Consider the following 25,986-nt stretch of genomic DNA (forward strand, 5'->3'; position numbering starts at 1 on the left):
AAAATCTGACTATTCTAAAACATCTGTTCAGAATCAGAAAGAACTTTATTGCTAATGCCAAGAATGCTTTATTGCTAATGCAAAGTAAGTAAAGTAAGAAAGTAAAAAAAAACATGGGTAATTTGTCTCTGGTGATTTAAACGTGCCTTTTGTATACAGGATTAAAAGAAAAAAGATTGTTTGCTGGTGGTTCGTCACTCTGAGGATTTAAAAATAAAATTAATTTATTTATTAATTAATTTGTGTCAGAATTAAAGTGGCGGGCCGCCTCTGAGAAACCTGGAAATTGGAAAAAGTGTCCCTATCAACCTGAATTCCTCCCTATATTTGGTCCTTTAAAGTAATAAAATGACTTGGCAGCGGTGTAACTCTATTCTCATTATCTCTCATATTTAAACAAATTAATCCTGTATAAAACATGACACCCTTATTGGCTATTGACATTTTCAATGTTTTTAAGCACCAACTTAAAATAATACCTTGACTGCAAGACTGTCAAGACTTTCCGAACCAATAGGCGGCACTGTCCGTCTAACTTTCACAGCATTATTCAACACGTTTTCTGCATCATACATAATTCGCCAAACTCTTCAGTCTTCTTCACAAGTTGCGGGTTTGCAGCAATGGCGACTCGGGCCAAATCAGGTGCGTAACACTGAAAACGTTTAAATGTGGTCTTGAAACTAGAACAGATTACTTTAATCTTTTGTGCAGCGCTTCAAATTAACGGGTAATGATTTTCGTGTTAGTCGGGTTCTGTATTTTCAGTGGGAGTCAAGGTGGTTGTGTTAAGTCTAAATTTCACATCAGGGAATATCTCTCATACAATCTCTCAAATTTAAGATCGTCTAATTAACTTGCGAAAGAATATGAATGTATCTATATAATGTCCTATATTCAGAACCGATTTTAAATCGCTTTATTTTTGTTATTGACACCATAATAAATGATTAGATTGCAACTACGAATATTATATAAATTAATATTATATAATGTTTTAGTGACCGTAAGTAGTATGCAAAAGTGGGTTTGTGATCGAAATGGTCACAAATTCATTTTGTCTTTATTTAGGCTCAATATATATATATATATATATATATATATATATATATATTGAGCCTAAATACCAGTTTTGAGTCTTAATTACCAGTTAATCTTGATGTATGCAGCTAAAAACACTGTGATCCACCTAAATATGCAGGTCGTGGTCGGAAGCGTAAGGCTGATGTAGATTCAGAAGCAGCTGCAATGGAAGAGAAAAAAGAAAAGCTTGATGGAGTAGAAAAAAAAGATGAAGAAACCGGACAAAGGGTCGTCATCGAGCATTGGTGAGATCACATGGCTAGTTCTTATTAGTTCATGCTGTTTACACTGTAATAATATTTTGTGCGTTATTTACAGCTGCTTTGTTTTGCTACTTTGATTTTGTAGCCATATTAAACGAATAAATATTCAATCAATTGTAGGGTTTTATATATATTGTTTGTCCTCTTATTGTTAGAAAAAAGAAACTCCCTCAAAAAGGTAAAATTACCCCTTAAAATGACATGCAGGTGGCAGATATTGCCCTTTAATAATTAAAAAAGTTCTTACACCGTTATATATGAGTCATGTTTATATTATTGCCGTTTTACAGTAAAAGCTGACGAGTCTATGGGCGGAATGCGGAAGGTGTGCGAGAGGCAATTGCGGCTTCGCATCCTGAACTTCACGTGGTGCTCAATCCAGAGAAACCTCGGCGGAACAGCTTTGAGGTCACACTGATGGAGGGAGATAAAGGTAAGACTGCCAACACAATCTATGGATGTCCAAATAATTATTTATACATGCTATATCTGTTTTTCTTTCTCCTGAACAGAGATTGTTTTGTGGTCTGGCATTAAGAAGGGACCTCCACGCAAACTTAAGTTTCCCGATCCCGCTGAAGTGGTGTCTGCCCTGAAAGAAGTGTTGAAGAGCAAGTAGAAGTTATAAGGAGACCGGTAGGAAGATTTGATTTTTTTTTTTGTGCTATTAACTTTTTTTAAACTAATTATAGCTTTGTAAATGGCAATAAAGTGATCTTTTCCTAATTTATTTTCTCCCTCTAGTCAGTATCTTTGTTCCTGGACATTGGATGCATAATGATGTTAATGGACTAATGGGAAAATCTCCCCGTCTGTTTTCTGATGATCAGCTCTTTTGTTCTGACTGGATAATTGACCTTGCCTGGTTTCTTCTGTTAAGCTCTTAAACTCATCTTCATGTTCTGTTTTGACATGACTAGTTTCTAGATTGCTGTTACCTGTCTCTCTATGGACTCCATGTTATAGTTTGGTAAATCACTTTTTTTTCTCTTCCTTTTTTACTGTTTGAATACAAATAAATCTTGGTTGATCTCCTTTAATCTGCATCATTATGTTAATCCATGGTGGGGAAAGTTACTTTTAAAGCAATGTTACAATATTGCATTCTTTTTTTGGCAAATGTAAAGGCCCTTTCACACCAAAAGTGAAATGAATAAGCCTCAGACTGAAGGAAATGTTAATCACAATCATGACTTAATATTAGAAAAATATTACATTTAAAGATTTTTTTATCTGGATCTCAACTTATACTATTCCTTTATCAGCATTGACTTGCTGAGCATTTGTGCTTTCAAGAAGTTTGTATAACAAAAACACAGCATCTCAATAGTTTAAAGATAACTTTATTGTCAAAAGATGGTGTCTGCTGTAAGCAGTAAGTGCTGTTTGTTATAAGACTAAATCGACTGAAGACATTATACTCCCAACTGCTCTTCAAGTAAAGCTGGAGTAGAAACTGCAGCCTTATATCAAGCCATTTATCCCTTTTCTTTATCCAAAGGTGGTGCTGTTCCAAGCCACATTGGCTCCATCCATATCAACAAAGTTTATATAGATCCTGAAAAGCAATACAAGAAGTTTCATTGAACAAACACTACACTAAATTTGACAAGTACTAATCATCCATAATATGAAGAGCAGATCTTAAATTTAATATAAATGCATGCATAAGCATTTTAACAAATTCATTTTAAGTTTGGAAGCTAAATCTTTATTTTTGCACAACATTGTTCAATGTTCTTCTGTTAAAAGAGAGGCAGCTATATTGTGTGGATTTACAGGTACCTGTCAGGTGAAATGCCAAGGTGTTTGTTGAGCAAGCCCATAAGAAGTTTGGAGTATTGCTTATTTTGCGCGCCTCCGATCTTTCCGATGCTGGTGAGGGAGCAGAGCGCACACGGATCTCCTTTTCCACCGAACATCATCATCTGATCCGGGATGATGTGTATGGCAATATACTATCACATATCAATACAAAGACAGACAAGATTAAACGGTTAATAATTCAGTTCTTTTGAATAAAAAAATAATTTTAGTATCGTGTGATTTAAATGTATATTTGGATTTCTCGGCGACGTCATCACTGCTTGCGCACGCAGCCAGGGGGCAAAAGACCCGCGGTCTTCGTACCGGAGTAAAGGGTTTCTGATGGCAGATAAATTGATAGACGTACCCTGCCATGCATTTGCAGTTAGCCGTAAGGATGTAACCAAGGCCCTTATGGACATACACCCAGGCATCAGGTTTTAATGCCTTGCCTTTGACTAGGGAGCACATCTGACCTCAACACGCAAAAATCCGGTAGAGCATCAAAGTATTTGACGAGCTGCACATGACCACATAGCACGTAGTTGTATGCATCAAGGGATTTGTACGCTCTAATCATTTCTCTTGTATACACACTTGGTGTCTGAATATGCAAATATATATATATATATATATATATATATATATATATATATATATATATCAGGCCATACAATTGCTGGCCACTTCTTGTCATCCACAATCCAAAGATCGTCAGGTATTGCGTAGGGATCCGGCAAGATCTCACCATTGCTTAGAGTAAGTTTTTTAATATAATCGCCACGGTCGGAGGTACTACTTCCCACATAATCCATTGTCAAATCTTTGATTTACAGTAAACGTTATATGTAGCGTTATATGTGTGCAGTCATGATATGTTGCAGGTCGTAAAGTAACGTAAACAAGGTTAACTTATATAAAAGCATATTCGGGCTCATTAGAGGCTATTACATTACTAACTTAGTCTAACATGAGAATTCATTCATGCATCACAGTATTTCTGGATTTTGATTCGTGAACAGTTGGACGTTTTACATAATGTTATATTAATATGAAACACAAACAAACAGATCCAACTCTGAAATTGCAGTTTATTATTGAGTCAACAAGAAATTACAAACAATGCGAAATCTACGTTAATTACAATGTTCTTTTACAGAACTCGGCATAACAGATAGCGGTTTTTTGCCCCCTGGATGCGCGCGCATCCGGTTTTGTTTGTATACAAGAAACCCGGGTATAATCTTGCAGCAAAACACTGAACTGAAATTCAAAGTAATTTAATACGAGGGATCGTATTAGTAAATCTTGCTAAACAGCAAAAAGTGCCTACAAATGGATTTATTGGAACGTTTTAGATTCATGATGTGATGTCACTGAAGTAACGCGATAACACAGTTGCGTCATGACGTAAAATAATCACTGAATCGGTTTTTTTGAACTGGTTCTTTGAAACGTTCGAAAGTATGAGTCTGACCCATCACTAGACTAGCTTAAATCTAAACCATCAATACTGATACACAGACTGCCTAAATGTCTTTAGGGTTAAAACAATTTTAATCCAATGACATGAGTTAAAGTTAAGAGAATAACAGTGTCTCGTGTATGTTTCGTTGACACGTTATATTAATTAGTCCATCATTCCATGCAGACTGATATGCAAAGTCAATGCATATGCAATATGTTGTTTTTTTAAACAAGAAAAATGCAGTCTGCTCACCTGCGCGGGTTTGCCCATCGCTTTGGCGAGCTCTTGCGTGGCCTCCGACAGCAGCTCAGCAGGAACCGAGTCCTTTGCTACATTTGTGTTCACCACGAACATCGGCATGACTGCAACGGAGAGACAGGCAGCACGTACTGCTAAATAGTGCAAGGTAGAAGGACCAACGCCTTCGGAAATGTGTCCAGATGTGAGCCCTGGTTGAATACGGTAAGTAACCACGATGCCAGTACTTATAGGCTACCGTAAAACACCGTATGACCCAAATAAAGATTTGACTGTGTAGATCCGTTGCATTCCACTGTTGCTCGGCTGGCGCAAGCAGCCGCACAAACTGTCATCTTTTCTTTTTGGGTATAATTGAACGTCTAAATTAACTCTTTATTTATTAATTTTATGTATTGTTTATATTTTTATTAAATAATGAAACATCTGTTTTAATAACTTTATTTTTCATTTAAAACTTTAAAACTACATTTAAAACTTAATTTTTATAGCACATTTTATACGAGGAATGCAGCTCAAAGTGCTTTGCAACAAAAAAAGGATGATTTTCGTATTTCATTTTTTTCTCTTTAATTTTTTTTAATTTTGTATGCATAATTGTCATTATGTTTATTCAATGGAGAAAAAAACTACCAGCAGGGGCTAGCTGCCAAAGCTAACCAGCCACACCTTGGCCCTTCGTTGGTCCATTTTTTTCTGGTAATTACGGTAGCTCTGTGCATGCGCAGAACGCGACATCCGGAAATAATATTGTAGGCGAGAATTAAAACCTCTTGAGTTGAGAGGGGTGGTCGCGACTGGGTGAAATTGTTCCGCTGATAGCGCATTTAAACACCGGTAAAACACACATCTTTTTTAGCCGACCACGATATTTGTGCGGTCATCTGGAGCATCTTTTGAGGATTTGATTTGTGTGGTCGCTGGCTTAAAGATAGAGGAACAGGGTTCATTCCATTGGCTGTGTACAAAGTTACGGGTGACAGCCGTTGCCACTGTTGATGTCAGATTATTTTAACCACATGCGCATTTAAATTAAGTGTTGTTGTTTTTGTTGTAAAGTGGATGTTTAAAAACATGAAGTATAACTGGTTCTGATTATATATGGCTTAACAGAGATTCGTTGATAGTTTTTTGGGCACAACTTTATTTATTATATGTGCGACTAAACACCAGTAAAGCTATGGCGGAATCGGTAAAGACCTTTCAAGCACACCTGACCGCTGTCATGGACAGTTTGGTCCGAGCATCCGTGTGCGAGATCACCAAACTCTTCCAGGACACGGTGAACGACTACCTGGTGGAAATCTCTCTTAACAGAAAAGAGAACGAAGCGCTGAAATTGAGACTGAGGCTGACAGAGAATAAATTGAGAAACGAACGCAAATATGGCATGGGCTGGGCGGCCAGTCGGCGCGCGTCCGGTCTGCTTGGCGCGGACGAAACCGTGCGCAAAGCGCGAAGAACGGATCTCCAAAGTAAGCGCACTGGCCAACTCGGATTCATTGGGTGATACTATTTCATCGTGCTTTAAGAGAGAAACCATAATGGCGACCTGCTCCTCAGTTCTCAGGTTTCTTTCTCCTCCCTCTCCTCCTCTTTTGGTTTCCTCCCTCCCCCTCCTGTCCTCCTCTCTCCTCTCTTCCCCCTCCCATCTTTCTCTCTCAGGAGGCAAGCAAGGGAAGGAGTGGAGTGCTAATGCGTGGGATGAGGGGACTGGAGGAGTGAGGGATGAGAGGAGGGACGTGTTCCGTGTCCATCTGCCAACTGAAGGAGGTGGGGAGGGAGAGGAGGAGGAGGAAAGGATATGCGTCTCTGGGGAGAGGAAGGAGGTGGCCGGCATTAAAGAGGAGGTGAGTAGCCAATCGGATGTTAGGAATGAGCTGCAGGAAGTGGAGGAGAGAGAGGAGATGCAGAGGGCCACGGAGAGGAGAAGGATCTGAAGAGAACAATCCCATTTTGAAAACACAAACTCATTTCAATCAAAGTACATTTTGCAAGTGCAAAAACTGTATGTAGTCATTGCACTAAAATAAGTTTAAACAGCACATAAGTAACACGGTTACTCTCACCTCAGATGTGTCTTAAGAGTTTATCATCAGTTTTAAAAGAGATGCATTATTATGAGCAAAGGGAATTTATTTCACACCTTGCGATTTCGCTCTTTCTGCTTCTGTGGGATGATGGATAAAGGTGGAAGGCTACAGATCAGACTCCCTGAGGCTGTTGCAAGAGGCTCTACAGATGAACCAAAGTGAAACCAGGCCTCCCTCCCCCAGTCCCACCCACGGTAAGCACTGCAATGCTTTGTTTGGGAAAACGGTTATTGTTGTTTTTTTGTGATTGCGAACATGAACAGTTGAAGGAATAGTTCACTTGAAGATCACAAGTCTGTCATTGGTTACTCCATTTTTATGTTGTTTTAAATCTGGGTGCTTTTTTTTGTGAAACAAAAGGAGAAATACACTACACTTACAATATACATGTACCCTTTTTCTGTATACATTAACAATATATAGGGACCATGGCAACTAGGGACCAAGTTTTTATTTTATTTTATTTTTTTTGACAGTCTTGGGCACCATGAATTGCTGTTGTATAGAAAAGTGTGTAAATTCTTCAGAAGTTCCTCATTTTTGTTCTGTTGGAAAAAAAATAACATACAGGTTTGTAACAACATGATGGGTGATTAAATACACACACACAAAAAGTTTTTATTTAAAAAATGGATTTTTGAAAACAATTAGGGTCGGTAAGTTTTTTTTTAAAGAAATTAATATTTTTATTCAGCAATGATGCATTAAATGGATCAAATGTAGATCTTTAGATCCTAATGTGCAAACTAAAATGTACTAAAATTAGTATTTGTGTCTAGGGGTGTGAGATATTGACAAAAATGAATATCTCGATATTTTTTTTCAATATCTCGATATCGATATTCAGACGATATTTTTGCAATCCTTCAAAGAAATGTGTGCAAACTGGCAAAGAAGGTCCAATTGGTGTTTTGACTTGCTGCATTTGACCTATTATTTTATAGAATTACTAGTACATAAAGATATGAGAGATTATTGATTTAAAGACTCCTAAACTTTTTAAAATATTATTCAATAAGTCCTTATTGTTCTTTTATATTTTTAATATGGGTGTAACGGTTCACAAAATTCACGGTTCGGTTTGATACGATACAGTGGTGTCATGGTTCGGTACGTTTTCGACACAGGAAAAATAAAGAAATGCCATAGAAATTTCCTATTTATTAAAAGAAAAAATATTTTTAAATAAGTGTGAGTTTTCCTACATCTTGAAACTTTTAGTTTTATAAATGGGGGTAATCTTTAAAAGATGAACAAATAATGTTTTGGTCATCACATTGAAAATAACATTTAAATAACATATAACATTTGAGTTTTGAAGTGCTGGAAAAAGATGTGTGACGTACTTGAAAGCATTTTAATATTTCTGCCAAACTTCCATGGTTACAAGTTAGTGTTACTACATTAAATCTATGGTGAATGATCTGTGGACTTAAAACCTATAACTAGTTCATTCATGGAACGATGTTTCTCCTGGTTTCCACGTCAGCGCTGTTTGATCAGTTAATAACGGAGAAATTGTTACGCTTCTCACTAGATCTCGCAGCGATGTTATTACTTAAGTGGTGAATTCAAATTTTTTGTTTACTGGATCTCTTATGTAGTATCGGTGTCGCTTAGAGGGATAGTTCGGCCAAAAATGATATTTAACCGATGCATTACTCACCCTCAAGCCGTTCGAGATGCATATGTCAATCTTGTTTCAGACGAACACATTTTCAGTTATTTTAGAAAATGTCTTAGACCCTTCAGTGGATATAATGTGAAGCAATGGGGTCCACCTCCTTCAAGTCCCAAAATGTGCATCCATCCTTCACAAAAGTAATCATCCAGCTCCAGGGGAATAAACGAAGGCCTTCTGAGGGTAATCCGTGCGGTTTTGTCGTAAAAATATACATATTTAAAACTTTATAAATGAAAATATCTGACTTCCGGCAACGATTGACATGGTTCACGGGTGATGGAAATCGGCGTACGAGGTATGACGTAGCGTAGGAACCGTCGTGACGTAGAACGAACGCGCTAGCGCAGCCAGAGAGCACAGCAAAACAAAACTACGTCATACCTCGTACGCCGACTTCCATCACCCGTGAACGCGCGTTGATCGTTGCCGGATTTTTTTTAAATTATTTTCTCTTTAACTTCCTTCAGCTCTTTTCATGTTTGGGGGGTCGGATTGTACAAATTATGAAATATTTGATATCCCAATTTTGCATATCGTCCAGACAACAATTTGGATATTATCGTCTAAACGATATATTGCTCACCTCTATTTGTGTCTGCAGGAGAAATGGGCCCCGCCTCTACTGGCCGTGAATCCACTGCTGCTGAAGTGTGGGAGGGGCAAGCGGCGGAGACAATGACTGTTGGAGACGAGCTCAGTGGACTGGAGACGGCCCTAAAAGCGGAGCGTGAACGTGAGGAGGCAGAGTCCGGCCTGGGTAGCCCTTCTCAGGAGGCGTGTGGATCCGAAGGTGTGGCGTTCATCGGACTAGACGGTTTATGCAGCTCTCAGCAGGGTATGTCGTCCTCCTCACATAGGGCAGAAGTCCCATCAGCCCCTACGAACAAGGAAGAGGAGTCGGGAGGAGAGAGCGGGGACATGCTGCATTTCTGCGGACGGTGCGGCAGCGGCTTCAACTCCACATCTGACCTCATGAAGCACTCGTGCCCTGCGGCCGAGGATCGGCCTTATCAGTGCTCTGTGTGCGGGAGAGCGTTCGGCCATGCCTGGAGCCTTAAGAACCACGAATGCGTGCAGGCGGGAGAGCAGCCGCACCACTGCGAACTCTGTGGCAAACGCTTCACGCACTCACGGTCCCTTGAACGCCATCAGCTGGTACACACAGGTGAGCGACCCCACAGGTGCCCGCAGTGTGGCCGCAGCTTCAGTCGTCTTGGCAACCTAGAGAGGCACCAGCGCATCCACACGGGTGAAAGGCCGTACGAGTGCGGGGCGTGTGGGAAACGATTCAGTCGAGTGGAATACCTTAAACGGCATCAGCACATCCACATTGGAGATGCAACGGTGAAACTCCCACAGCTGCAAAACTCCCACCACTGCTCTCAGTGCAACCAGACATTCAGCGATACTGAGCAGTTCAAGCAGCATCAATGTCTGTATAACACTTAATGTTATTCACTGTTCGTGAGAATCTTACACAATACTAGACCTTAACTAGTCAGATATGCAGCGCTAAAAAGACCTTATTCTTCATATTTCTATTCATTTTCTGTATTTCTAATTTTTTCTATTTGCATCTTACCACATGCTTCTTCCTTTAATTACCACAAACATGATCTCATTACTGACTGACTTGTACACAAACCCTAAACCTCAAAGCAAAGCACACTTAACCTATTGAAATGACAATATCTCAAAGTGGATTTTCTTATTTATTATTATTATTATTCAAAAACTGTTTACTCATTATTCACAGTTAGAGTATATATATCAACATCATAAGCAACTCTGTTCCAACTCCAAAAATGCAAACAACACTATTTTGCTATGTCAAGCAACTTCTGTTGCATAGGCGGTGAAATATTTTTTGTGAACAAGGTCTTTTTTAAAAACTTGTTTCTTATTAATAACCAATTGTGTTATTCATGTATTAAGTATTTTTTGTGTTGTTTTAATTCAGAAGTGAAATATTTGTTGTGATAATAGTATTGCTTTAGGTCTTGTAATTAAAGGAATAGTTCAATAGTTTTTTCAAAACATTTTGTCCTCATTTACTCACCCTCATGTTGTTCCAAACCTGTATGAGTTTCTTTCTTCCGTTGAACACAAAAAAAATATTTTAAAGAATGCTGGTAACCAGACAGTATTTTTTTTCCTACTATGGAAGTCAATGGCTACCGTCAACTCTCTGGTTATCAACATTGTCACATTGTTTAAAATATTTTTTTTGTGTTCAAACAAATCATGACCAGCAAGCGATAGTCAAATGTAATATTCCATTTACCAGAAATAAACGTTACTCAAGATTCGGATGAATACCTCAACATTTTATGCCGATCAACACCTCATCAAATAAATGCACCTTGTTTATTTGCCTGTGATTTATAGGTAATTTCCCCTTTAAGTTTAACAGATGAAAGACGTTTATAAATTGTAAAGTTGTAAAATATTGTTTGCACGTGGATTTTCAGTGTTTGAAAATCCCTCCCCCAAAACGCATCGTAAGCAGCTCTGAACGTTTCTTTAAAAAATGGGTCCGAACGATTTGTTCCCTTTTTTGTATTTAATCAGTCCGAGCAGTTCTCGAGTCAACCAATTTTGAAGCAATTCTTTGAAATGAACACTTGTTCATTGCGTTTAAAGTCATAACGTTTTTGTTTGTTTGTTTTATTGAGAGAAAACGAGCATGAGCGAGCATACAGTGATATAATAAAAATACTGTACAAAACATCACACAATAATAAAATAAATGTAATAAAATTATAAATGAGGGTCAAATGTATATACAAAAATGGTAATTGTCCGCAGTTTTCTTTGAGTCTTTATTTGCATTAGTTAATGTAACATTTGCTTAGGAAAATAATTACCTTTTATAATAAAATATTTTTGTTGTGGGATCTGAAGAGTTAATACCACCGGTTAATTCCTAGTCCATGACGTCAGACTCCAGAAGACATCGCTGTGGTAGTGTGACACCTCTTCATCCGGTCTAATTGTACATTTCAAAGGTTTGGGTATAATTTACATAATTTATTTTATTTTGTAGATTTATATGAGTGTACATTTAAGCGAAGGATATGAATTGTGCTTCAGAAGGGACTGTAATGGGCAGTGTCTTGGTTTGTTTACCTCATCAGCTGTGTCAGCTAACCGCAGCTAAACTGAGTAGCAGCAGTTTTACAATAAAATATAAAACTAATTTGCACTTTTTTTTGTGTATTTTCACTTGGGCCATCTATAAAAAGATATATAGGGTACTATTATTTTACATAAAATAGACATACACAATGCGCATGCTATTTAGATATGTAACGTTATCTTAGCGCTTAGCATTGCAGCATCAACGAATAAGACACCGTCCATATCTACGATTGAATGTCTTTTCAAACTCCTGTTTTTGTTTTTTTTTTTACAGTTTCCATCAGGCCTTGTGCTCATCCTGAAGTGTGTCCACTCGAGTCGCAGCCCTGCATTTCAAAACAGAAGACGAGTATTTCGCCATGAATTCTGACATGGATGGTAAGATCCAATGTGAAATGTGGATAAATCTTGGCATTGTTTTGTTTTGTTTTATAGAAAGTACCAAACAGCAACAGATTGTCAAGAGTTAATTTTTTTTTTCATATTCTTTAATTTATAAATCAAATGGATGTCAAATTGAAACAGTTGACAATAAACAGAAAAAAAGATGATTTTTTTTTCAAATGTAAATTCTAATCAATAGATGTATACAGTAATAGGGGCATTATATTGTAAAAATAATGAAATATCTGAATGAAACAGCTTCTCCAACAAGAAAAAATGTAGGACAGGACTTGATTTTGTCAGTCTGGAATTGATTGGATGGTTTTAATTTGCTATTGCTGTGATGTCATGTGAGTGACAGGTTGTTCCGCCATAGCGCTATTAAACACGTCATCAGAGAAGTGAAGAAATGTCGCTGCAAGAGAAAGGGGAACTTATATTGATGGTGACTTTAATTCTAAGTTTGTCTTCCAGGGGACATAGAAAACCAGGTGGAATTGGAGGAGAAGACCAGACTTATAAACCAGGTCCTTGAGTTGCAGAACACTCTTGAAGGCAAGTAACCAGCGCCACTTGGTTTGTTACCTAATATTAACTAATTTACATTAACATTCATGTATTTGGCAGAAGCTTTTATCCAAAGCAACTTACACTGCATTGAAGGTATACCTTTTCAAATTTTTATTAAATAACAAGCTTTAAGTGTTTCTCTCTCTCGTTTTGGTAGATCTCTCAGCTCGGGTGGACGCAGTAAAAGAAGAAAATCTGAAGTTAAAATCAGAGAATCAGGTTCTTGGGCAGTACATTGAGAACCTCATGTCGGCATCTAGTGTGTTTCAGACCACCGACTCCAAAAGCAAACGGAAGTAAGAGAGCATCCCTCTCTCCCAGACCCAAAACCCCACCCAGATAAACCCTTCCACTAGACCCATTTTATCCCTATGTCACTAAAATGGTAAATGTTTACATTTGTTTTATTTATCAGTATTAATAATTTAATTTTCAATGGCTTTGTTCAACATGTTAAAAATCCTTTTAGTTAGGTTTTTTTTGTAGTTTTTTTATGTTCAGACAGGGTATGATTTTAATTTGTAATATTTGAAATTGTTTTTAAAATATGAATTTTGTATTTCACACTTTTGTTTTGTAGTTGAGAGTGCAGTTGTGATGGCATGACAGTTGCTCTCTCCCGCTGAGCTGTTTGTCTGTATCAGCACTGATTATACTCAAGTTGAAAGAAAACATTTCAGGTCATTCTGATCAGGGAATGACATTTAGATCCTTTTCTTGGTGCTATCAACAGAAGGGAGTTCTCTGGCATGCATTACATCTGTGCCTCTGAATATCTTTATGCATTTGTTGTGTTTGTATGTGTAGAATCTTACCATTGTGTGGCATTGCAAATGCCTGTTTTAATTAAAAAAATAATAATAATAATTTGCTGTGCTGTGAGTGAGTCCTTCTGTTTAGGTTCTGTAGGCCCCTGTGGTTGTTTGCTTCTCGTTCAGTCACCTCACTTTGTCTGGGATTCAAGTCTACACATATTCCACCAGAGTTTGGAGGACTAGTCTCTGGTACCCATCTGCTCTCATCAGAGGAGTGAGGAACTGAATCTCATAGAGTAGCATTATTATCCACACGCCTTCCTCTCCTTCACCCTTGCTCTCAATCGTGAATATGCTTCTGAATGTGTGTCTTCATCTTTCTCAGGGTCACCAAAGGTGTTCGGAAGGACAAATAGTCTAGTGTTTAACTATGCAGTAACCGATACGTTGGAATGATTACCTACAGCAAGGCCAAGATTAAAACTGAAAACTGTATATTTCAGTTTCCCAGTTTGATTCATTTCTGTTAATAAAATAATTTGAAATAAAATGAAATATAAATATTATTTGAAAAAAACTTAAACTTAACGAAAATTAGAAATGTTGCCTTGGCAAAAAACTGAAACAAGTTTAAGCTGAAGCACTAAAATGAAAATAAAATATTAGCAGGGGAAAAAATACAGAAAATTTGTAAAGAAAATGACAAAAGCTATGTGCGAAATGACTAAAAATTAAACTAAAATTGAAAGCTAATTCAAAATATGAATAAAGCTACAATAAAACTAAAATAACACTGCTAGTGCAATCAATCACCCAGTTAGTCTGATACAATAGCACTGGACAGGACTATGTTTATCTGACCAATAGAAGATGGGGAGAGTTTTATTAATAATAATAAAAAAATTCTTCATTTTTAAATTATTTTCTTATCTTTGCACTTGATGCAGGTGAGGCAGAAAGTAAACAATTAAAATAAGCAGTAATATAATATCAGCAGAAAAGCAACCATAATGATGAAATTAGAAGTTAGAAACAGTTGGTGTTACTGCCATTTATTGACATATAATTTCAATTCAATAGAATCTAAAATATGGTCAGATACCTTGTGTGTAGTCTCTTCAAGTTGTTTTTGCTACGCAAAGTAATGAATATAAAAAATGACAATAATTTAAACAGAAATAAAATAAACCAAACAAACAAAACCATAGACCACAATAAACAAACAACAGTGTAAAACCTTTGCTCACATAGATAAGGGGAACATCCTGTAATTCACAATCGTTCAAGCATAGAGAGGTTCCTTTCCAGACCAGCAGCGTGCGCTGTTGTCCACAGCACGGGGTATTACACCTTACCATGCGGCTCAAATTTCTTCTCTCCCCAACTCATCAAACTTTAATAAAGATCTGTCAAAGAGAGAGAGATGTGACTTTTAAGCAAACCTTAGATACTGTGTCACAGCTGAAAACAAGGCTATTGAAACTGACGGAGACTTTCTCAAAAAGGCTTTTTAAATGTAAGACAAGATTTAAATGACTTGCAACAAGTTACACAGAACCTAAATGTCAATAAAAAGGTGAATAATATTGACTTAAATGGAGAATTTTCTTTAGAATTATTTAAATCCATCGGCGATGATTTATAGCCGACTGTGAATGAATTTTCAAGAATTTTGCAGAGACAGAGATCAGTACAGAGAACTGATGACATAGATTGTCATTGTTTCATTGTTGTTGATTTTCATAACTAAAAAAGTTGACAAATACATTTTCCGTCTTAGAGAAAACCTTGTACTCTTGGTTAAATTACACACGTGCTAATTTTAAGTGCATAGATGTTAAAAGAAACTCTGCAAAGATCAAACTAAAAACCAACATATATTTGTCAATTTAACCCTTAAAAGCATACCTTGGGTCTTTAGTGACCTAGGACATCATTCACTACCCTCCTCCTCATTCATTTTTTATATTTAGACATCAACCTTCTTAATTTTCCTCAATCAATTCATTATAAACAATATAACAATATTTTTTATATATATATAAAAGAAAGCCTATTTTCCCATTCATTTTTTGTAAAAATGGTATAGGGTCGCTAATGACCTGAGATGAGTAACATAGTGCAAGTATATTTTTTTCAGCACAACATTATTGAATCTTTGATGACTGTATAAGTGCAATTAACCTTTATTCCACAAAGTGGCCATGTCTGATACACCATGATAAAGTGACGTTTCACTCATAGTTACAGCAGGCAGAAAACAAATGAATATTGAATAATGAAGTATCATACGCAAAACTTGAAATGGCTCAGTGATTTACTGCAAAGCAAATACTAAACACAATCAAATATTAGTGTCACTGTCACTTTATGGTGGATCTGGTGAAGAAGCTGTCAGCGATCAAAATAATGATTTTGAAGATGTTGAAAATGATAGTTTGGACTATATGTTTAAGATTGCAAATATGAGCCAGATACTGAATGTACTAGGAAATGAGCTCTGACGAAGACAGTGATGATGGTATAAAACATCTGCTCAAACTAAACCCTTCCAAGCTTTTATTTTTGATGTATAGAGTTTTATATTATCGCGAGAGGTAGAGATCCATCCGTGTTAGATAAAGATCCGGGTCGCTAAAGACCCGAATATTTAATAATGATTGGCGAAACATTCATGCATTTGAGGGTTTAGCTGCACGTTTGTTATTAACAAATTTAATTAAAGAAACTGTTATTAAAAGATAAAGGCCTCGGTTCACAGACAGAGCTTAGATTAAGCCAATATTAGGCCTTAGTTCAATAAGGACATTTAAGTAGCTTTCATAAATGTGTCTTAGAAAGAAACATAACTGGTGTGCAAAACAATGGCACTAACATATTTTAAGATATCTCAGTGCAAGTTGCTTTCAGTTAAAAGAGCTCAAACATGCATTTTAGTCTGGGACTAGACTTAAACCTTGTCTGTGAAACCAGGGGTATAATACAAATTTAGCATGTGGACAATTTGGACAATTTGACTTAATTCAAATTTTGTGGTTATACAAAAGGCAAAAAAAAAAAAAGAAAGAATATTGAAAGAAATATGTTGAAATTCTAAAGGGACTTAGCAAAATCGAGCATGAAGTGAAGTTCCTAAACCTAATTTCGGAAGGAGCGAACCCATCTCATCTTTCAATTAACAGCCGGAGCATATACTGTAAGCAGTCGCTCAATTTTCTCCAGCATCAGCTGTTTTGGCATCCCTCCACCTTCACCAACATAATTTAAGCATCTTGCTACCAGACTCATCTTCTAAGCATTAGTAGTCCCACTGGGGGGTATATCTAAGCTCCAGTTGAAGCTGCTGCTGCAAATTAACTCGTGAAATGGTTATTACAATAAAATCAATTTTGATTAAAGATTTTGTTTGGAACGAGGGGACGAAAGGCATAAAAACAATTGTGGCCATTTCTGTCAAAGTGATAATGATAATCTACTGAAAGATACCATAGTAAAAGTCCTTAGTTTCTAATGATATGAAATTTTAAGATACAATTTTCCACGTTTCTACATGAGGGAAATGACTTGAAGTGATGAGCTGGAGAATGCTAAACTAGCTTAGGAGTAAATTTTATTGAAAGACCCAATAAACCGCCCTGACAAGCCCTAGGAGTACTTGACTGGATTAGTTTGTCACACAGATGATTTGTGACCTCTTCCTTACTTTCATTTGATTTTACTGTATGAGAGAAAAACCTCTCATACACATACAGTATGTGCAAACAAACCATTGTGTATTTCCCTGGTGAAATGTCAACAAAATGTGGTTGGGTAAGCATTTCTGTGTATTAGAGTAATGCAATAAACATGTGAGTATGCCTTTAGTGATTGTTATTTCAAGCCCATCCCAATTTAGTGAGGCATGGTTCTAAAGGTTATATATAGATGATATGTATGTGGTTCACCTCACTGAGAAGAACCCAGACATCAGAATCAGAGTGAACCAGGAGTCTCATGGCCGCTATTTCTTCCAATGCTCCATTCACTTCTCCCTCAGCCACTCCATTCTTGAAAGAATCTACAAACACAAACATTGTTAACATCTGTTCACAAAGTACATGGAAACCTCAGACTCTATCAATTCACATTGCATGAAAAGCTCTTGATCCTAGACATTGGCCTCACATTTTTACATAACCAGTTTTTTGTTCTCACATTTCTTACTGTGGTTTGTCCAGACAGAGGGATGAAATCGAAGCGAAGCGGGTGTGTGTATTACAGACATGCACATTCATACTCGCTCACGTTTCCGAGCAGTTATCGACAAATAGTGTCTGATAACCTTTGATCATTGACAGTTGTGAAATACAATGTCATGGCTGTTGCATCGTTAAATTTGATACACAAATCAATAACCCTTGTTGTCATGAAACCAATATTTCAGTAGTTGATACAAATATCAAGAAATCTTGTTGGTTCTTAATAAATGTAATACAATTTAGAATCCAGTTACTTGATGCTTCCATTAATAATCCTATACAGTCATTTAGAGAACAAAAATATTGACCAATTTAAGTCTCACAAGCTTCAAGTACATGTACACTACTGTTAAAAAGTTTGGGGTCGGTAAGATTTCGGAATGTTTTTAAAAGAAGTCTAGTCATGGTCACCAAGGCTGTATTTGAACAAAGATACAGAAAAAAAATTATATTGTGAAATATAATTAAAATAAGTGTTTTCTATTTGAATACATTTTAAAATCTAATTTATTTCTGTGATGGCAAAGCTGAATTTTCAGCATCATTACTCCAGTCTTCAGTGTCACAGGATCCTTCAGAAATAAGTATAATATGCTGATTTGCTGCTCAAGAAGCATTTCTTATTATTCTCAAAGTTTAATTCATTTGTGCTGCTAAATATTCTTTGGAAACAGCAATACTTTTTTAGGGTTCTTTGATTAATAGAAAGTTCAGCATTTATTTGAAATAAAAAGCTTTTTTTAACATTATAAAAGTTTTACTGTCATTTTTTAAAATCAATTTAATGCATGCTTGCTGAATAAATATAGTGTTGGAGGCATTCTGTGTATTGGGATAGGATGGCGCTGTGATCTGCCACCAGTCTACTTAAAGGAGTAGTTCACTTTTTAAAAAACTTTTGCTGATAATTTACTCACCCCCATGTCATCCAAGATGTCCAAATCTTTTTTCGAGTCATTTCGTTCATTCAACGAACAAAATGAACGAAATGACTCGAAAAAAGTTTTGTTCATTTTGATGAACGAGTTCGAACAGGAGAGTCACGAACGCGCATCACAGAACAGAGCAAGGCGAGCATTTGTGCTTATAAAACTTAAATTTTTTTATTTATTTTTGAAATGACCGATCGTTTCGCAAGATAAGACCCTTATGCATCGTCTGGGGTCGTTTAAAGCCATTTGAAGCTGCACTGAAACTGTCATTTGGACCTTGGACTGTTTGGTACCCAGTGAAGTCCATTATATGGAGAAAAATCCTAGAATGTTTTCATCAAAAACCTTAATTTCTTTTCAACTGAAGAAAGAAAGACATGGACATCTTGGATGACAAGGGGGTGAGTAAATTATCAGCAAAAGTTTTTTAAAAAGTGAACTAATCCTTTAAGACGGGGGTTAATTAGTGTAGGTGTGGCGCACAGCGAGGTGCATGGTATTTGACCGTGAGACACAGCGTTTAATGGAGACTGGCTTGAGTTAAGTTATTATTGAAGAAATGTTTTATTTTTGGTTATGTTAATAAATGGATTGGCATATCCGACTTTAAGTTCAGACTTTTAAAAAGTTTATTATTTTTCCTTATTTAATTATTTTAAGCCAAAAGGAAACAGCACGCCCGAAAGACGCGTGCAAAATGACTTAAATGTGCCCCAACATATAGATTCCGGTAGATTCAGGAAATACACTGTCATAGCTTCAGTACACTCAGCTTCAGTGCACTAGGAGAAGAAATGCAGACGTTCAAGAACTGTTAATGCAACAGGAAGTCATGAAAATCATTCAACACTATAACAAAAAAGGAAGAAAAAAAAAACCAGCTCTGAATAAGAACCGGTTCTTGATACCTAACCCTACAGACTTCACTTGCAGGCCAAATCTTTCAGGAGTTTCCTGTAATAATCATAATTATTATCACAGCTAGCTTGATTTTTTTTAACCATGTATTACTTGTCAAATTACTTAACAAATGAGTGAACTGCTTGTATTTATGCAAACTTTTACAATTGAGGGACAGAAAAAAGAAAAGAAAAGAAAAGAAAAGAAAGAAACAGGGAATCAATAATGGTTGTGTACCTATCTCGACAAAGCCATCGGATGAGGGCTTACAGCAGGATAATTCTCCTCTCTCCACCTTCTCTTTCACAGAGTTCTGTAAAACAGACAGACATGTACCTGTCAGCACTTCGTACTTGGGTGCAAATAAATAAAAAAGGATGTTTAACATATCAGGATGTATGTACAAAAATACTAGTCTAGCAGGTTTGAGATGAAGTTTGAGTGAACTTTAACAAAATCTCAAGTGATTCAAAGCCACAAATTTGGTTATGGGTGTTAGCTTTCTGTTGGTTTAGATGGTGTGACTAATAAGTAAAGGAGCAAAGCATTAACACTGCCAGCAAATGTACAGAGAGATAAAGGGTGTAGTCACATACATCCCAATGTACAAAGCAACGTTTAAAGCTACTGTATGACAATACTTATATATAAACACAATTACAGTCCCATGAAAAAAAGTAAATGATGTAATCAAATAAAACACCACACAATGTAGAACTATTGTAGGAAGACTAAATTATGTCGTGTATAATGTTTAATAATATTTCACAATACTGTTCTTACTGCATTTTGATCAAATAAATGCCGCCTTGGTGAGCGTAAGAGATGGGTTGGTGTTTTTTGAATTCGTTTTTCTTCCAGAACCAAACACTTTCAGCTGTATTTGCTGAAAGCAGATCTTTTGAGTGTTACTTTGGTAACTTGACCAGAAAAAGTGTTGGCATAATACTTACATTAGTAGGGAGCACCTCCACTGTTGTGTTGTAAAACCGGTCACCATTTGTCTCAATATTGCCAGATCGAAAAAGGTACCTGGAAGTGAGTGTAAAATATATATACAAAAGTTAAATCAGTCAATGGAAGTTTCATTGTAAGTCCATTTGTGTTACACTATGTTTTTGTTTTCTGAGTCGAAATGTTTCTCATTCCATAGAGCTAAAGTTAGAGCTTGTATTTAACCTGGAAGATACCTTTAAACTTATACCTTTAGGCCGTGTGTCCACCAAAGCATTTTTTCACGCTCCTGTCGTAAAATTCCAATTGTTTTCAATGGGAGCGCCGCATTTTTTAAACGCCATTAGCGTAAAGGGCCTTTCACACAGGACGCGGAATGCGTGTATTTAACTCTCAAGCGCTGAGCGCTCGGCGTTTTTTACTGGTCGCCGAGAGTTGAAAAATGTTCAACTTTGGGTAAAACGCAGCGCTCATCACTGTCACTTTTTACACAGCCGTTTAATCACAGTGGAGGAGGGGCGGGACAAATATCACACCGACCAACTGTCACAACATTCTACCTGTACAAAGACATTAACCAGCAGAGCTAACCGAACAAAATGGATGAAAAATTAATTTTTAGTATGAAACAAATTATCTACGAAATCAGTTACAAGTAAACTGTGCTGCGGATATTCTGTATCATAGCAACGAATCGTCTCAACTGAAAAAACGCAACAATGCCAAAACGCTGTCAAGCGCCAACAGCTAGGCGTTTTCAGCAGATCGTCTAGCGTTTTCAGCCGGCTAAAAACGCTTTGGTGGACACACGGCCTTAAACTACCTTTAAACTTCACTTAGCCAGGTAGATATCTTCAAACTTCACTAACTGATGACTGGTTTAGGAGGTTATGCGTAGTTATGTGTACAATTTATACAATCCATTGTTTCTCTATCTTTTGTATTCGTTTAAGCAGCCAGGAATTTTCCTGGGCTCATTACGCCACTCTTTGTCAAGTGACAGAACACATTATTTACATTTTCTCTGGTACTGAGAAGGTGCAATTTCTTTACAAGGCCTTCAACAAAAAGCAACTAAATTTTAGATCCTAACTTAGTTAATTTGATGCCATTTTAGAGCTTCCTAAAAATGCTTTGTGTGTGCTTAAGGGGAATTTAAAAAGATGGCTGTCACAGTGTAGTCAGCTCCTGAACAAGCATTGGCTTTATAGAATTTCGTACTCAAAGGAGCTTAAACTGAAGCCACTGGTTCACATTTTTTCAGCAGGGCAAACTTACTAAAATATAAAAGCACTCGGGCAAACAGCTGGGTGCATTTACACTGCTGCTGGGCTTTTACTTCTGTACTTATACATCCAAATAAAGAGATATTTACAGTGCACAAGGGATAGTTTACCCAAAAATGTACCTGTAAGACAAACTAGCAAGATTGCCTGTATCAGTTTAAACTTATGTATACTGTCACAAAAATGTCCTTTGCTGGTCTCACCCTTTGACAATTTGAGGCTTGGAAAAAGTGAAGAGAATATAATCTCCTCTTTTGGGTGTGAGGCCCCAGAAAAAGTCCTCTCCGTTGTAAGCTCTTTCCAGAGAGTGAGACTGATATTTCTCCAGACTGCTGCTGATTTCTGCAGGTGGGTTATTATTGTGGCCTTTAAACAGCACCTGATTCCCAAAAGATTTATCCTGCAAATGACATATAAATACAGAAAAACCACATAAGCTCTGTTCCAAAACCTTTTGAGCTTCCTTGCTGTATATTGTCAACACAAGCAGCTGCCTTCGAAGGTAGCATCCTAACTGAAATGGAATCTAATTAGTGAGTGATTTAGAACACTCTCCCAATAGGCATCATGTGAAGCGCACAGTACAAGCTAGTATAAATTCATTTTTGACTGAGTTTCCAATCTTTTCTGGACAAATTTAAAACTTTGTATTGCTGCAATGGAACAGTCTCTTTAAAGATGAAGTGTGAAATTCTTTTTAACGTTATAATCAGCAGTCTTCAACCTTGCTCCATGTGACCCATTGTCCTAAAGAGTTTAGCTCCAACTTTAAACAAACACACCTGGACCAGTTAATCAAGCTTTTCAGGATGGTTTGAAAATCAGATGCAGATGAGCTGAAGCAGATCGGATATAAACTTCGCAATACAATGGGTCAAAATCACCCTTAAATAGGGCACTATTTGAGGGGACCATCATTTGTAGTGATGTCCCAAACCACAGCGGGCATTATCGAGTGCACTCATTCAATCAGGTTAACAGTCTGACTCTCTAACCATTATTCCACGACTGCCCCCATCCCCTCACTCCCCCTGAATAACGGTTTTCATTACTACTAGAGCTGCTAGTTTGCTAAGTTTCAAATGATTATTCAACAGAAAGCACAAACTATGCAAAAGCCCTTCCAGCAAACACAGTGTCTGAGTTCGCTCACTCGGTTTCATTTACTCCTTCAAGCGACTATATTACTGGACTAATGTAGGGAATGGTGAATCAGGGTATGGGGGCGATTTTGAACACAGCTCAGTAGAAGGCTAGAAGACCTCTGGTTAAAATTCTTCCTCCTGCCCCAATTTATTTTCCATAGAGAACTACATGTAACCCATTTGTTGGGTGACTTCACAAAATAGATAACAAAACAAACTAGAAAAAGTTTGTCGAGACAAACTTTAAGTTGGCTTGTGAAAGTTTTGACCAGAAAGTTTGAAGAAGTAGTTTGAAGTTTAAATTAGTTTAGTTTAAAGTTTTAAATAGTTCAAAGTAGTTTACAGTAAAGTTTGAAGTAATTTAAAGTTGCTAGGGTGTTTCTAGTGGGTTGCTAAGGTGTTCTGGGTGGTTGCTAAGGTATTTTGGGAGGTTGCTAGGGTGTTCTGGGTGGTTGCTAGGCGGTTGATAGGGTGGTATCTAGGGTGTTCTGGGTGGTTGCTAAGGTGTTGCTAGGGTGCTCTAAGGTATTTTGGATGGTTGCTATGGTGTTGCTAGGGTGTTCTAGGGTATTTTGGGTGGTTGCTATGGTCTTGCTAGGGTGTTCTAATATATTTTGGGTGGTTGATATGGTGTTGCTAGGGTGTTCTAAGATATTTTGAGTGGTTGCTATTTTGTTGCTATGGTGTTCTAGGGTATTTTGGGTGGTTGCTAAGGTGTTTCTAGGGTGCTCTAATTTTGGATGGTTGCTATGGTGTTGCTAGGGTGTTCTAGGGTATTTTGGGTGGTTGCTATGGTGTTGCTAGGGTGTTCTATGGTATTTTGGGTGGTTGCTATGTTGTTGCTATGGTGTTCTAGGGTATTATGGGTGGTTGCTATGGTGTTTTTAGGGTGTTCTAGGGTATTTTGGGTGGTTGCTATGGTGTTGCTAGGGTGTTCTAAGGTATTTTGGGTGGTTGCTAGGGTGATCTAAGATATTTTGGTTGGTTGCTATGGTGTTGCTAGGGTATTCTAAGGTATTTTGGGTGGTTGCTAGGGTGTTCTAAGATATTTTGGTTAGTTGCTATGGTATTGCTAGGGTGTTCTAAGGTATTTTGGGCACCCAGAACACCCTAGCAACACCATAACAACCACCCAAAATACCATAGAACACCCTAGCAACCACCCAGAACACACTAGAACCACCCAAAATAGCTTAAATCACCCTAGCAACACCGTAGCAACCACCCAAAATGGTGTTGTCTAGAGTTTAGAGTTTATAAGTTTAAATGAGTAAGTTCAGAGTTTATTAATTTATGAGTTTGAGTTCATAAGTGTGTGAATATGAGTTTATAAGTGTATTTTGAATTCATGAGTTCACAAGTTTATGAGTTTATACGTTTATGAATTCATGAGTTCATAAGTGTATGAATTCATGTACGAGTTTATGAGTTTAGATTTAATAAGTTTAAATGAGTAAGAGTTCAGAGTTTATTAATTTATGAGTTTGAGTTCATAAGAGTTTGAATTCATGAGTTTATAAGTGTATGAGTTTATAAATGTAAGAGTTTATGAGTTTAGAGTTTATAAGTTTAAATGAGTCTAAAGGTCCTTTCACACTGGACGCGATTTTGACGCATGAATAATTCGCCCGATGGCTTTATTTTTTGATCAGCTGTTTGTGTAATGAGTGCTTCCACACCGAACGCGAATGTGCTGAGGCGAAAAAACGACTTTTATTTTTTTTCGCTTCGATGTCGATTTTTTTTACTTTTGCGGCGACAGAAAAGGCTTCAGCCAATCACATACAAGTAAACAAAGGTAAAGGTTGTTGACGCTTTGGCCGCTCTGACGTAGCAGCATTATGTGCGAGAGAAGAGAAGTCACAACATGAAATGTAAACTAAAAACAAGCAATACAATGAAACTAGAAACCTTTTATAATGACAGCATTTTTATATTGGCCTCATCTCAACGCACGCATATACCCTATCATTTATGACATTAGCCTACGTTGTTTGCTTATAGGGATCAGTTACAAAAGAACGAGGCATGGGATAAAATAGCTGGGATAATTGGTGTCTCCGGTGAGTTGATGAAGTGCGTGCTGATGATTTATAATATTTTTGACTAGGAGGGAAATAATGGAATATTTTCAACATTCATGGTTGTGTGTTTCATATTATTTTTGCATGCATGTATAGGCCACACACCAGAGCATGCGAGTAAATCGGAGTGGGGTGATGCTTAAATATAAGTTAAAAAACTTAAACATACGTTTCATATGTATGTTTAAATAATATAATGTTATTCTTTTATTTTCATCTATGTGGATTAGCTATATGAAAAGGGAACCGCATGAGATGAGTAAGATAGGATAAGATGCCCAATATATCGAAAACATTTGGAATGGGTCAGACATCATTTTGGCCACTTTTTAAGTTTTGTTTTGTAGAAAGCCTTTCTTTAAAGTGAATTTCGTTTTGTATAAATTGTATCTTAATTTTAATCAATGTTTCATCAACAAATTGCCTGGATTTTTTTCAATTTCAATTTCAAATGTTTATTTCAAACCTGCATTCAAGTTTTCTCACAAATCAACATAACAGGCTACATAACAGACAAATTATACAAGTGCATGGTTTGAAAAGGAGGTGGATGAAGCAAATGCTTATATGATTCCAAACCCCTTCACATAATTAATAAATTATTATTAATTATTATTATTAATAAATAAGAAGAAAATATAGTAGACAATATAATTAGGACAGGGAGGCGCCGACACGTGAACTGGAGCACGTCTCATAGCCTACCGAAACCTGACAGAAAACACTAGTTTTTATTAATAAACAATTCAAATGTTTAATGCATAATCCTTACTTTGGCCGGTTCTTTGTGGCAAAGTTTTAGCTCCTTTACAAGATTAGCATACTGCCCTTCAGACTCGCTGTTCTTTAAGATTGGGTGCACACAAAACCTTCTTTTCTGTCTTTTAAAGAAAATGAAAAGCTCGAGTCTTCACAGGATGATGATGATGAAGTGTCCATGTT

The 25,986-nt window shown here is 36.9% G+C and overlaps 5 protein-coding genes across 8 annotated transcripts in view; 3 read left to right on the forward strand and 2 right to left on the reverse strand.

Annotated features, from left to right (window-relative positions):
* The first annotated feature begins 507 nt into the window (after window positions 1-507).
* selenoh (selenoprotein H) lies at window positions 508-2,386 on the forward strand. The gene is made up of 4 exons (XM_077247655.1): window positions 508-645; window positions 1,202-1,328; window positions 1,637-1,779; window positions 1,859-2,386. The coding sequence occupies exons 1-4, from the start codon at window positions 624-626 to the stop codon at window positions 1,963-1,965; spliced, it is 399 nt and encodes a 132-aa protein (XP_077103770.1). The 5' UTR covers window positions 508-623; the 3' UTR covers window positions 1,966-2,386.
* A 288-nt stretch (window positions 2,387-2,674) lies between these two features.
* mif (macrophage migration inhibitory factor) lies at window positions 2,675-5,122 on the reverse strand. Its single transcript, XM_077247653.1, has 3 exons — window positions 4,873-5,122; window positions 3,132-3,304; window positions 2,675-2,904 (listed from the first exon to the last, which is right to left on the reverse strand). The coding sequence occupies exons 1-3, from the start codon at window positions 4,978-4,980 to the stop codon at window positions 2,838-2,840; spliced, it is 348 nt and encodes a 115-aa protein (XP_077103768.1). The 5' UTR covers window positions 4,981-5,122; the 3' UTR covers window positions 2,675-2,837.
* Window positions 5,123-5,442: 320 nt separating this feature from the next.
* On the forward strand, window positions 5,443-10,692 carry LOC143756855 (uncharacterized). 2 transcript variants are annotated; one of them, XM_077247650.1, is made up of 4 exons: window positions 5,443-6,353; window positions 6,442-6,728; window positions 7,069-7,165; window positions 9,257-10,692. In XM_077247650.1, the coding sequence occupies exons 1-4, from the start codon at window positions 6,059-6,061 to the stop codon at window positions 10,102-10,104; spliced, it is 1,527 nt and encodes a 508-aa protein (XP_077103765.1). In that variant the 5' UTR covers window positions 5,443-6,058; the 3' UTR covers window positions 10,105-10,692. The 2 variants fall into 2 exon arrangements, with proteins under 2 accessions (XP_077103765.1, XP_077103767.1); XM_077247652.1 differs by having other exon boundaries at window positions 6,544-6,728.
* Window positions 10,693-11,579: 887 nt separating this feature from the next.
* scocb (short coiled-coil protein b) lies at window positions 11,580-13,614 on the forward strand. Its single transcript, XM_077247654.1, has 4 exons — window positions 11,580-11,663; window positions 12,071-12,174; window positions 12,655-12,735; window positions 12,908-13,614. Exons 2-4 carry the CDS (start codon window positions 12,156-12,158, stop codon window positions 13,048-13,050), a joined length of 243 nt encoding a protein of 80 aa, XP_077103769.1. The 5' UTR covers window positions 11,580-11,663; window positions 12,071-12,155; the 3' UTR covers window positions 13,051-13,614.
* A 927-nt stretch (window positions 13,615-14,541) lies between these two features.
* The window catches only part of LOC143756854 (alpha-1,3-mannosyl-glycoprotein 4-beta-N-acetylglucosaminyltransferase B), a 31,955-nt gene continuing 20,510 nt past the window's right edge, over window positions 14,542-25,986 (reverse strand). Inside the window, exons 11-15 of one of the 3 annotated variants that reach the window (XM_077247648.1) lie at window positions 22,019-22,215; window positions 20,529-20,607; window positions 19,813-19,888; window positions 17,450-17,562; window positions 14,542-14,911 (exon numbers count right to left, since the gene is read on the reverse strand). In XM_077247648.1, coding sequence (XP_077103763.1) covers window positions 14,894-14,911; window positions 17,450-17,562; window positions 19,813-19,888; window positions 20,529-20,607; window positions 22,019-22,215 — 483 coding nt within the window. In that variant the 3' untranslated portion in view covers window positions 14,542-14,893. Of the gene's footprint in view, window positions 14,912-17,449; window positions 17,563-19,812; window positions 19,889-20,528; window positions 20,608-21,721; window positions 22,216-25,986 lie in introns of those variants that run through there. The other 2 variants (XR_013210334.1, XM_077247649.1) reach the window with 2 other exon arrangements.

The sequence above is a fragment of the Siphateles boraxobius genome, unplaced genomic scaffold (genome assembly GCF_051911475.1).
Source record: "Siphateles boraxobius isolate OS27281-9 unplaced genomic scaffold, OSU_SipBor_1 3, whole genome shotgun sequence".
Taxonomy (NCBI): Eukaryota; Metazoa; Chordata; class Actinopteri; order Cypriniformes; family Leuciscidae; genus Siphateles; species Siphateles boraxobius.